Genomic DNA, 13,400 nt, shown 5'->3' with positions numbered 1-13,400 from the left:
CTGTATGTAAGACTACCATATAAAACTCAATGCCTATTTGTGGTTGGTCATTTTGGAATTTAAAGTGATACCAATAATTTTATTTGTGTGATTGCTTTGTTCACAATTTTCTCTAGGTGGAAACCCATCCCTGCTTTTATTATGCTGAGAGTGCAGTCTCCCAGTAAAAATACCTTTCAAATTGAGCAGTAACATCTCCAAGATTCTGCACGGTACTATTATACCTTTCCTGCAAAAGCAGGGTGGCCTGCGTGTGAGCAGCATTACTTTTCTGGAGTTCAGCTTCTTTCCTAAGAAAAAAAAAAAACAATTAAAAAATAAACTGCTAACTACAAATCATTACCCTAAGAAAGCGATTAGTATTCACCTTTGACACTGTCTAAAGGTATGACCTACATCTGATTGCATGCTTAGTTATGTACGGCTTCATCTGACCTTCCCTGCTCTTATTTTACTTTTGTTTTTCTCCTTGTTTACTTATTTCTAAACTTATTTTTTCATATCGTATGTATTTATGTAGGTAGTTTGAATGCTTTTTTTTGCAAGAAAGTAGGATAAAAAGACTCAAACAGAATCTTAACAGCAGCCAAGACTAAACAATGTAAAGGATCAACAGTTGAAACACACATGGGCTGAATCAAGTTTCATTCTCTGCATGCAGACATTTAAGAAATACGAAGTACAGTTAAGGACAGCTGGTTTTAAAAGTTCTTTTGAAAAAAGTGTTACAGGACTATGTAGATTTATTTTGATTATATCAACAACTCACATAAATTGTTATTCAATTACTCAACAACTTATTTAGTGGACCATTTTGCATAGACAGAATGGCTTTTAAGTCATCTTTATAAACATACTACAAATCTCAGAGACTAAAAAAATATTATATATCATCAAAACGGTGATACAAATTTTCAGATAAGCATATGAGCTTATAAGAGATCCTTTAAAGAACATTTAGAACAAAAACTACACAGCATTATTCACTTACAGACTAAGTTTGACACTGAGACAAGATAAACAGCTCATCAAATTCATTCTGTGATGAATATGGGATTTTAAAAATATACACATCACAGCTAAAAGCAATCAAATAGTACTAAAGGGTTTATAATAATACTATTCTCTTCCCTGCCTCCTATGGGAATCACTTTCAACTCTTAGTTTTTCTTTTAAGCATAACATTTCCAGGCTGGAAGAGACCATAGAAAACATCTCATAAAACTCCTTTATATCTAATTAACTAGGAAATTAAAGAGGTTTAGATTGTCTTGTTCATAACCAAACAGCTAGGTAATAGACTTAGTAGTAAAATCCTTATCTCTTGACCTCTGGACCCAGTTCTTAGAGTCAGAGTAAATGAATGTTTCAACTTTCTTTCTGAAACTGATATCATCTACTCAGTTTCTTAAAGTGCTTATTCCCTGAGACTGGCTGCAGTACAGAAAAATGCCCTTAATTATACTTTGGTACTGCACCCCAAAAAGCACGCGTGTATAAAACCTTGGTGTTCTTTTTTATTGTCACTAATAACTAAACAAAAACAGAAAAGAGATTAATAAAAAAACATCCAACAAGAGATGGATACACACTTATGAGATATACCTCATGTCTAGTCCATGGTTCCTTGCTAGAAAATTATTTAGTGATGAAATCCCAAGGATTCAAACAATATAATTATTTTATTTGTAATTTGAACCTAATAATCAACTTGGATATTGTAATTGAAGTAAATGTTGCAGAGGACACATAACGTGATGAAAACAATACGGAACTAGAGTGAAAAACCATGAGATCTCAGGTTTTCTACTTTTAATGACAAATTTCTTATTTTTGAAAGTGTCTCACTTCTGGTTCCTGTTTCTCATTTTGCTTTTTGATTGCTACTTCTGAAGTATTTGTGGTGCTCCCTCAGAAAAGGTAATTAAAGACATAACTTACACTATGTACATTGATGTACATTTAGACAAAAAATGGAACTGTATCTTATAAAAGGGTGAGATTTTCAGTTTTTGGTTATTTTTCTAAATCCATTACCACTGTAATGTTAATGTCCAGTAATTTTTAGGAAACATAACAGTAGTTATAGGAACCCAAAATTGTGGTCATTTTAAAATTAAAAGTCTCTTTAATTAAACCCGTTCAATAAAGAAAGGGTATGGCTTCTGAGTTTGGCTGTCATACTTTTTTGTGTATATATCCTATGCATGTACTTTCCTTCCTGTGTCTATTCCTTCCTTGTAAAATAATTACAACTTCACTCACTTGCATGATTGATGTGAGAATCCCGAGAGAACGTACTAGAAAATACTTTGTAAAATCTGATGTCATATGTAAATATAAGGTCCAGTTAATACTAACCCTTTCAGTTTTCCTTCTAGAAGTTTCAGTTCTTCAGCCCTAGCTTTTGTTTCCTCTTCCAGTTGCTTGACCAGATTTTCAGTTTGCTCCTCCTTTTGGTGTAATTTATCTAGCTCATCCAGAGCTTGCTTTAATTCTTCCTCAAAGAGATTCTTCTCTTTAATCATTTCCTCTTGAAAAGAACATAGCTTCTGCTGAAGGCTAGAAGATAGTTCCTATATCCAAATAAAAAACAGCCAAAATAATTTAAAAGGTTTTGATAATTTAATTTAATAATTTGTGACGTTTTCTTACGGACAGAAAAGAAATATAGATAATAAAGTATGAACACTAAATTCAAAAGCCTCAAAGAAATTTGGAAACATATAAAGATATACACCTTTTTTGTTGGAATTATATCCTGTATCTTCTTGTAATTGTGATAAATACTATTTCAAGTTTTCTTCTTTGTAACACACACACACAACCCATACATCCTTGTAAAACTAAAATCATACTCTACACTGACTTTTACCATATATTTTTCTCATACGATATTATATAAAAAGTACTATGATTTCAATGTTATAGAAAATATTTTAAAGTTATATGAATAAATACCAATAAATAAATAACCAGTGTAAAAAAGATTCTAACATTATAAACTAAGTGAAAATTGCCTTTGACCACTTCCCACCCCAATCTTAGTTTTGCCATTCTAGAGACAACCACTAGTTTGGTTCATATATATACCTTATGGTCTTTTCCTATATATTTATATATTTTTAAAAATATAAATGGTATATACTGTATATGTAAATGTCATTTTAAAAATCGTTTTGCGATCAAAAACAGTTGAGATCTTTTCAAGTCAGCATTGACAGATCTACTTAATCCCTTTAGTTGTTGCAGGTTGCCCAACAATATAGCATCTCACATCAGTGCATGCGGGTACCTGCTTGCCCAGCTCTCACCAGTGGTGTTTTATCAAATGTTTAAATTCGTGCCAATCTCATAAGTGAAAACGTATTTCCATTTCTGTGATGACTACTAAGGCAGAGCATTTATTACTATTAATGTTTACAGGCTATCTGACTTTCTACTTCTAAGAATTATCTATTTCCATCCTATGCCCGTATTTTCTTTTAGTAGACTGTCTTTTTTCTCACTGATATGTAAAAAGTTCTTTACGTAATCTAGATATTTAAAAATTGTCAGTTTTGTTTTTCATGTGATTAGACACTCTTCTACAGCATAACTGTAAATGCCTATGTAGTAATCTAATGCAAGAATGTGCTAGAAAAGGTTTTTAAACAATTTCCTTATTTTGCTTCATCCGTTGCTTGTAATTTTTTCACGTTCTCAATAACCCTGGGGTGAATATCTTCGTAGTTAATCTGCAGCACAACTGTCATTATTTCTAAAGAATAAGCTTCCGAAAACAGACCAGTTGGATCAAAGGACGTATACAATTGAAAGGTTTTCTGATCACGGGAAATGTATGACATAAAATAAGTACAGTTTTATTTTAAATGGCTGTAAACTACCTTTTCTTGTTGCAGAAGTAAATCAATTTGCAGCTCTTTTTGTTGTAGCTCTTCATGTTCTTGTTTTTCAAGAATAAACTTCTGTTTTATGTTTTGCATTTCAGAATTTAGATTTTCATCCCGTTCTCTACCCCTGTCGATGAGGTCTTCTATAAAAAAGAAACATTAAAAGTGCTGTAATTGGATCCTAACATTAAGTTTTAAGAATCCACATTCTCATAATTTTATTGTAGATATTGCTGTTAGCACGTTAACACAGATCAAGTATTTTCAAAGGAAAATAAACTACTCTGAAGATTGGACCATTACTATGTATGCTATATATAGTAACACTCCCCAAGCCTAGTTTTGTTTCTACCAATTTTAAATGGCCACAAAACAGGGATTAAAGAACAGCACAATTGTACATATTTTAATCAAGACAAGCAATATATTGAAATCAACAGAGAACAAATATTATAAAAGACAAAATTCTCACATACAGAAAAAGGTTTTTTTGTTGTTGTTTATATAATTATTTCAAAAAGTTGTTTTAACATAGCAGTGCTTTTCTTAAATATTGTACGTAGTACTACTTATCTAAAGAAATTAATACTGTAAACACTAGAATACCTTTTTCCTTTTCAAGCAGCTGACATTTAGCATTCAGGTCTTCTACTTGTTTAGATAACGTAACGACATTTTCCTCAAGAGACTGCTTAAGGTTTAAAACTTCATGATCCTTCTCTTTCAAATTTTCTTCTAACTGGATAATATCTAGCTTGTATTTTTCCACTTGATCTGCTGTACAACTGCATTAAAACAAATTACTTTGAAGAGCATATCTATTTAAGCATAAGGAAAATTAACTGAAAAGAGATGAAAATGATATATTCATTAGACTTCAACAAAATAAGGTCCAATTTCAAACCGCTATTCTTATTACCTTATTTCTTCGATGTATTCTAAGAGTTTTTCTGTTTCAGACTTTTCATCAATCTTTTCTTTCTCTATTGAGACACTGAAAAGAAGTTGCATATATTAATACATACACTAATTACACATAATGCTAACTTTATACCGGACACTGTTGTTTCAGGCAGGCTGACTGGAGTCCAAACTCTTAACCACTCATTTATATGACTTCTCAAATTTACAATTTAATGTATGCAAATAGGACACCCAAGTTTTTGTTTTTGTTTTCTTTTTAAGTGAGGAAGCTTTCAAATATATTCTGATAAAAGGGCTGTGATGACAAAAGTCGTCATCAACCACATTCCAACTGTTAGAAATAATCTGTTTTTAGCTTTCCGATTTCCCTACCCACCAGATATAAAAATAGCACTTTATGTGCCATAAAGCCTTGTTCCAGCCTGCCCTCGTGTTCAATTTCTTATGTGCTTACCTCCTCCAAACACCTCAATTTAAGAAATGGGCAACATATTTAAACATACACTTTACAAAAGGATACATATGAATTGTCAGTAAGCACATACATTTACACTCGACATTAATAGTGAAACATTAAAATCACAAATGAGATACTACTTCACACCTACTAGAAGGGCTGAAGTCAGACTGATAAGATCAAATGTCGGTGAGGATGTGGAACAACTGGGAGTATCATACACTACTATCGAGGTGCGTAAAATGGTACATCCACTTTGAGGTTTTGAAAATGTTCCATATACTACCCTGTAACCTAGGAATTCCACCCCCGCATATTTATTCAACAGAAATAAAAACATGTCCACAAAAAGAGCATACATAGCAGTCTTATTCATAATAGACAGAAACTGGAAACCCAAATATTGATCAACAGCAGAAGAGTAAATAAATGAGGTATGTTCATATAGTAGAATACTACTCAGAAATTAAAAAGAACAAATTACAATACACACAACAGTATGGATAAAGCTCAAAAAATTATGTTCAACAAAATAAGACACATGCATGTACATGCATGCACACACACGCACAGACACACACACAAACACGCTCATGCTCTAATAAATGTTCCCCAAAAAGCCAAACTAATTCATGATGACGGAAGTCAAAAAGTGGTTGTGCGGTGAGGGGTATTACATGGGTTGGAGCAGGAAGAGGCACAAAGGAACTTTCTGAGGAGGTGGCAACGGTCTGTATCATGCTTGGGTGGTGGTTATACAGGTATACACAATTGTCAGAAGTCACCAAACTGAATACTTGTGATCTGTGTGTTTTATTGTATGTAAATTTCAGCTCAGTCATAAAAAGAAGGCTAGGACTGTGCATTAATCACAGCCTCCTATACCACTGTTTCTCAGTTTTGGTCAATGTCACCACTTCCATAAGATTATGCTATTAGAAAGATTATGAGGCCTTTCCTCATCACTGATACAGAATATATACAAAAGTAACAAACATTCATGCATCTTTTCAGCATAAAATGTTTGGGAATGATTAGGTGTCAAATATAACCTCTGAAAAGAAATAGGGCAATTAGAGGACGGCAATGATAGGTATTGAGGGAAGAGGAAAGTCTCAGTAATCAACAGCTAGGTGACAGAGGTAAATCAAGAACTGGTTACACTTAATACTTTCTCTTTCCTTTTAGTCACTCACAGTTTCCCCTCAAGTTGTGCTATTTTCCCCTGAGACTCTTCGAGATTCTTCTGGGTGACCTGCAGTTTCACCTCCATGCCTTGTTGTTTAGCCATCATACTCTGCACAACAGAAATGTGTTTTAGGAAATAAAAAAAATTATTCAGATTCACAGATGCAACAAACTTAGAAAAGGTATCAATCACTCACCCTCATCTTAGTTTCTCTTTTGTTTCTAAGTTTCATCAACTCAAGGCTTAGAATTCTCATATTCTTCTGGTTACCATCTTCAGAAAACTAAGTACAACAAAACACGTAAAAGATTCAGAAATATTTTCTGCTAAGTCACATATAAAATCACTTAAGTATTGATTATTCTACCAATTATTGGGACTATTATTTGTCTATAATATCCTCTGGTAGAGAAAACCACCTTTGACCAATCCCCGGATTACTGATTTTATACTACTACTGTTTTTGTCTCTCCTTTTCTTTAATGTGACTTTCTTGTTTATTTCTGAAAGTAGCCTGGGTGGTCACTTACATCTACATGCTGGAAAGTACATCGCAAGGCTCTAAAAAAAAACAAAAAAAACAGAAAAAACTTCCTAGAGAGGATTTTGTAAAGGGTGTTCGCTTCACAAAATGCATCTGGATTGCCCGGTCTACTTTGAAATATGTGGACTGCAGGGTGCATCCCAGGTCAATCAAATCATCCTGGGTGGGAGCCCAGGAACCCCTCTCTCCTGCTTCTTATGCACCCTCACTCTCTTTGTAAGCAAAGGGCCCAGCACATTCCAGGCCCTGAATCAATGACTGTCATTAAACCGAACAGTGGTTTACGGTCACCTTCTACTTCTGTAACAAGAAGGATGACCATGTTAAGTACTTTCAGATCTATTAGTACATTAACATCAATAAATACAATTCATTGAACACATTTACTCCACAAAGTTTTTCATTCCCCACTTCATTCTCAAAAGGATGTGAGATGGAAACCTGCTATTATGCTATTATTTATTCCAGAGAGAGATCTTTAAAGTGACTTCTAGGTGCGAATTCTGCAACTTTGATTAATGGCCTTACTGTTGGGGGTTACTTTGAAGGAGGGTAAGGAAATGTGAGACATTAAAACAAAAAGTAATTTGTTTGTTTATAACTTCTTATGTGTCAGGCATCAAGATAAACAGATACAATCATAATTCCCATTGGAAGCAGCTTAATATTTAAGGCGTGTTTAGTGAAGGAAAAGGAGTAAACTGGAGCCTAAAATTCCCAAACAACTGGTATGCGAGAAAAAATATGTTTATTACTTATTCAATTGTAAGTATTATCATGAGGTTCAAATACCTTAGATTTTAGTAGCTCATTAGCCCTGGATAATTCAGCAAGCTGTTTTTCCAGAGAAGCATTACTTGCAGAGACAGATGTTTTTTCCCTGACTGCTGCACTTAGCTTTGCTTCCATCTTCTCCACCTCAGCTTCCAGATCCTGGATCCTCTTGTCCTGAGCACCACGTTCCTGCACAAGGACCCGAATCTGGATGGAAATAAGGTGTACAAATGAATAATTCACTGATTCAATGCGCATGTAACTACCTGCTACTGATAATTAAAGTTCTAGAAAAACCTCTGATTGTGACATGATGCTCTCAGATGTTCTAATTTCACCAGCTGTTTAAACAATCATACTTCCTTCACGATACATCTTAAAAATCTGTGTGCATTTTAAGAACACAGGATTTTAATTGCCATAAGCTTCCTGGTGTAATTAAACTCTTTACTCACTTTTAAGGTCTTTCTACCTATAAGAGCTCTTATTTTCTCTAGTTCTAATTATATGAAATCAAATTATAGTTTCAAACGCTAAGTATCTTTTTTATTTTAAAGAGGCAGAAGAATTCTTAGTAGGGTGCCATCGGCATCAGCAAACCATCATTTCTGCTGTAACTACTAGATAACAACCAACCCCAAAATCAAAACCACATAATATGTCAACAGAAAATGTGGAAGCCAGAAGACAATGAAATGGCGTGTTTAAAATATAGGAAGGAAAAACCTGCTAATCTAAAATTTTATTCACAATGAAAATATTTTTTTCACAATGAAAAATTTTATTCACAATGAAAATATCCTTTTATTCACAATGAAATATTCACAATGAAAAAATGAAGGTGACGTACAGATGTTTTCAGAGAAAAAAACCCCAGAGTACTTAGCAATACAGTAGGCCTGCACAACAACAAGAAACACTAAAGTTTTCAGGCTGAAGGAAAATGATCCCAGATGTTTATGAGATGGGCACTTTAAATACAAGGCCACAGACGGGTTGACAAGAAAGTGATCAGAGACAATTTACCACGAAAATACTAAACAAAAGAAAGCCAGTATAGCTATAGAAATATCACACAAAGTACACTTTAAGACAAAAAATATTACTAGTGATAAAGAGGGAATTTTATGATAAAAAGGTCATTTCAAGAGGAAGACATAATCTTAAATTTGTTGTGCACCTAATATCATAACTTCAAAATACAAAAAGTAAAAACTGACAGAATCGAAAAGAGAAATAGACTAATTCACAGAGCTGAAAATTTAAAAGTACCTCTTAGGAACTAACAGATTAAGCAGACAAAAATATCAGTACAGATAAAGATTTGAACAAAACTATTTAACCAACTTGAACTACTTGACATATATAGACCACTATACTCAACAAGTACATATACATTTTTTTTCTAGTGCACATAAAACATTTACCAAAATAGACTATTTGTTGGATACAAGTGTCAAGAAAGCATAGCTGTATTAAGTAACATGAAAAATATTTTTCATTCCTGTTCATTTTGAATTCTAATCTCAGTATTTTAAGGCTACTTACTTAACTAAAAATGCATCAAGCACTACTTATGTACACAGCTGTGAACAAGGGACTAAACAAGCTTTAAGATTCCCCAGAACATTCTCTATGCTTATCCTATTGTTTATAACACAGTATTATACCGTAGAAGAAAGAACATTGAGATGATCTACATCTCCCTTTCTGCAGTTAAAAAAGCTTCAGCTCCAAAAAAGCGCTTGTACCCTCCAATGCCGACATGGCCAAGCAGATAATATGAATAAGCAAAGAGAGTGAGGACTGGAGAGCAAATGTGAGGTAAAGAGGAGGCAGCCCTGCATAGCCCTGGCAGACTGTTACCCTGGAGGGGAATGTGGGAACAGCATTGTCAGGTCTGATTTTACAATAAGAAGTCAAAAGGTTGAATTTGTTTTGCATGGAATTGTACTTTCAAATATTGATAAATAATTCAAGTTAAAAAAACACACAACACAAACAACTAGTACTGTGGGGCTTAAATAAAATAGAGCTCTATTTGTCAAAAATCTCTATTCTAAAAGACTAAGTAATTGATGCAAATTACCACTTCTAATCCTGGCACTGCCACTCACCAGCTATCTGAGATTCAGTTATTACAACTCTAAGCATGAATTCCTACATCACAGGCATGTATCCTCAATAAAATGATAGTGAATATCAAAAAAAAAAAAAAAAAAAAAATGCTGAAAGGATCAGAACAACCAAGGCAGAGATTTGCAGTTACCTTGACATATTTAACTGTAAGCAATTGAAAGTTTTAATATATCAAAAGAATATGTCTACCGGAAAGAGTTGGTAATGGAAATATGGAAAAAAAGACTTCCAGAAAAGGAAAGCTGGCAGTGATCAGCTCAGCCCTGCTTAGGGAAGTAGGAATTTTTGCCATGGTGGAAATGCACTGGTCAATATGGTAGCCTCTCACCACGTATGGCGATTAAGCACTTGAACTATGATTAGTGCAACTGAAGAACTGAGTTCTACTTTTATTTAATTTAAATAGCCACATGTGGTAAGTAGCGACCACATAGGACAGCGTAGCTCTCGGTCATTTTATCCTTGAGGAAGGCATTTACCAATGGTGCAGAGCAATGCATCAGGTTAGCAGAACTCCATCATAGTCCAACTAACCTGCTAAATTTCATGCTCCCGGAGCAATTCTCTAGCTAGTCATCGTCTTCACATATAGAGTAACAGATAGGAAATGTAAGTGTAAAGACTTGATTTTCACATAATTGTAGTAAAGCAACATATTGATTTTCAGTTATTTTTTTTTTTTTTCATGAAGTGTGTTATCTTGATTCTGTCCCTTAGCATGCTAACAGCTTGACTTTGCTAGCACATCACACGGACATCCAAGCTCTGAAATATGGTATCCCAGCCAAGGAACGATTACCCTGTAGGCACTGGTCTGCATGGAATATTTGCCTCACTGTGTGTCTCTTCAAACTGCAACAGAATCCCTGTCTCTTAACCCTACATAATTCTTTTTCCATTATATAGCACATTTATTTGTCAGTAAGTTGAAAGCATGGCTTACCTCTTTTTCCAGTATCTTCAAATCTTTATCATTCTTTTGAGATTCCTTCTATTTAAAAGTCAAAGAACAGTGATAATCAAATTTAAGTGCTACAAATATCATGGCCAATTTTGATTTTTAGTTATCAGAAAAGATTAAGGGTTCCAAACAGCTAATTTTAAACATTTCCCCGAGTCTACTAAACATTTTGTAGGTGACCTATCTGGTGAATGAAGGAAAGGTTCTTTAAATCTCAAAATATTTCAGGCTTAAAAGTTTTCATCCCAATAGATTAGGTTTTTTCTAATAAGTCCAGTGAAAAAAATAGGTGAAGCTTTATGAATAAAACTACCAGACAGTTTCTTTCTAATGTAAAACAGCAATACATTTTGAATATTTAATTATGCTATCTCACAAAGAAAAGAATCTTACAAAGAGAAACCAACTTAAAATCAGATAGCCCAAGAGAGGGAAAAATGCAAAAAAAAATAAAGAAATGAAATAGCACAAACTCTGATTCTAATCCACTCATTGCCTTTATTCTAAATAAGAAATAATTTTCACACTCCATCCTTTTATATCCAACAGCCTTTTTGAGACAATGACCAAAACCCTTTTCCATCTAAAAATGGAAGAAAATGCATAAACATCTTGAATGAAATCTGTTTTATATGTTTCTAAGTTGGGGGTGGGAGGGGGGCACACGCGTCTCATGTTTATTAATTTACCACCAATGACATTTTCTATCAAGGAAGGCCTCTTATTTTGGGGCGTTGCATAAACTTCAAACTTACATGTAATTTAGTTTTTATGAATTCTATAATAAATTCAAAATTTCAGAACTGTTTCTCCAAGAAATTTACATTGATTTCTAAGAAAAGAGTGTCTATAGCAGTGCTGCCCAATAAAAATATAATGCAAGCCAGATGCTTTCAAATTTTCTAGTAACTGCATTTAAAAAGCAAAACTTTTAATAATATATTTTACTTAACCCAAAATATCAAAAATATTATTTCAACCTGTCATTAGTATAAAATAGTGAGATATTTATATTTTTTGTTCCAGGTGTTCAAAATTTGCTGTGTATTTTACACTCATAGCACGTCTCAATTCAGATGCTAAATTTTCATCAGAAATTATCTATCTGTATTTAGACTTCCTAAAACGTATAGATGATAAAATAGATTCACATACCCAAGTTGTTCTGAAAATATTTAAGAGTTTTCCAACAACAGAGTCAAGTATCAGTTTTTAACTATACATTAATTAAAATGAAATAATATTAAAACTTCAGTTCTTCATTTCCAAGTGCTCAATAGCCACACGGCTGGCTAATCGCTTCCTTATTGGACTACACAGCTCTATATTACAGAACAAGAGACGTAGTTGCAATTGCCAAATGAATGAACAAGCCTAAGCTTAACCTTTGGCTTTTGTTTCCCCACTCTAAAAATTTAATCCCTCCTGCCCCCTACTCCTTGGTCGTTTCTGAATAGTAAATATCTTTCAGGTATTAGAATTTTTTTTTTTTTCTTTTTCTTTACCTTTCCCCACAAACAAAAACAAAATAACTCAAATGATGGTAACTATAATAACAAATCTATACATCACATCATTTTTAAAGGCTTCGTAGGTTTTATACGATTTATCTAGATATAGAAATGCCTGAGAAGTGGAGACCATTTTGTAATTCTGAATTAAGGGCACATTTAAGCACAATGTATTTAATAATGATGTATGCAGAAATGTAAAGCTTACTAGTGTCCTAATGATAATATGTTTCATTAACTTACAGATTTACTTATAACCTTAATTTATACACTTAACCCATTCTGGTCAAATACAATACCTTTCAGAAATATTTTCAATGATATAATTCATAAACCAGGTAGAATATAAGGGCTCCTCACCTTTATTCCCAAAGTCTTAACTTTTCTTGCTGAAGCAGACAAGGTAGTATCTTTTTCAACAGTAAGATTTTGTTGAGATTCTGCAATAAGTTGAACCACAGACAAAACACAATTTCAAAATTCGTATTGCAACTATTAGTGGAGCCATTTAAAGTTATTCCTTCCTTGATTGTACATTTCCAAATAATTAGTTGCACAATATTTTTTACACAGCTAACACTCTTCTGATTTTCCTAATATTCCTAATGACAGAAGGTTAAGGTAACTAACAAAAGGGAAACTACATATCTATGTGAGTGTCTTGATTAATTCTACTGGCTATACAACAGGGTAATGATGAAGGCATTATTCTGTAGATGATCCTTTTATAAATCCATCAAATACAAAACAATTAAATAGCTTCACATTTTTAGAAATACTATAGCATCTTTTAATTGATATATTGTTATGCATAACTTTAAAATTAAGGAGATCATATAACCACTATTTTATTTGGGGACCCATTACCATTTTGGTTTTTAAACCTTTGTGATTTCTGAAAGATTACTGGTCCTTTCAATACTTCTGAAGTTTTAACATCATAAGCAGCTGGAGATGGTGCACAACCTAGAGGAAACATAAAACATTAACATTTCACCTAATGTTACT

The 13,400-nt window shown here is 33.3% G+C and overlaps 1 protein-coding gene across 2 annotated transcripts in view; it reads right to left on the bottom strand.

The window, feature by feature from the left end:
* Positions 1-13,400, bottom strand: part of HMMR (hyaluronan mediated motility receptor) — a 35,249-nt gene that overhangs the window by 17,874 nt on the left and 3,975 nt on the right. For both annotated transcript variants that reach the window (XM_074313870.1, XM_019740093.2), the window contains exons 2-12: positions 13,260-13,358; positions 12,753-12,832; positions 10,864-10,911; positions 7,800-7,988; positions 6,660-6,746; positions 6,471-6,571; positions 4,813-4,887; positions 4,500-4,678; positions 3,888-4,036; positions 2,362-2,576; positions 174-290 (exon numbers count right to left, since the gene is read on the bottom strand). In XM_074313870.1, coding sequence (XP_074169971.1) covers positions 174-290; positions 2,362-2,576; positions 3,888-4,036; positions 4,500-4,678; positions 4,813-4,887; positions 6,471-6,571; positions 6,660-6,746; positions 7,800-7,988; positions 10,864-10,911; positions 12,753-12,832; positions 13,260-13,358 — 1,339 coding nt within the window. The remainder of the gene's footprint in view (positions 1-173; positions 291-2,361; positions 2,577-3,887; positions 4,037-4,499; positions 4,679-4,812; positions 4,888-6,470; positions 6,572-6,659; positions 6,747-7,799; positions 7,989-10,863; positions 10,912-12,752; positions 12,833-13,259; positions 13,359-13,400) is intronic.

This window comes from Rhinolophus sinicus, linkage group LG10, assembly GCF_036562045.2.
Source record: "Rhinolophus sinicus isolate RSC01 linkage group LG10, ASM3656204v1, whole genome shotgun sequence".
Lineage (NCBI taxonomy): Eukaryota > Metazoa > Chordata > Mammalia > Chiroptera > Rhinolophidae > Rhinolophus > Rhinolophus sinicus.
This window is presented reverse-complemented; position numbering and strand designations above follow the sequence as displayed.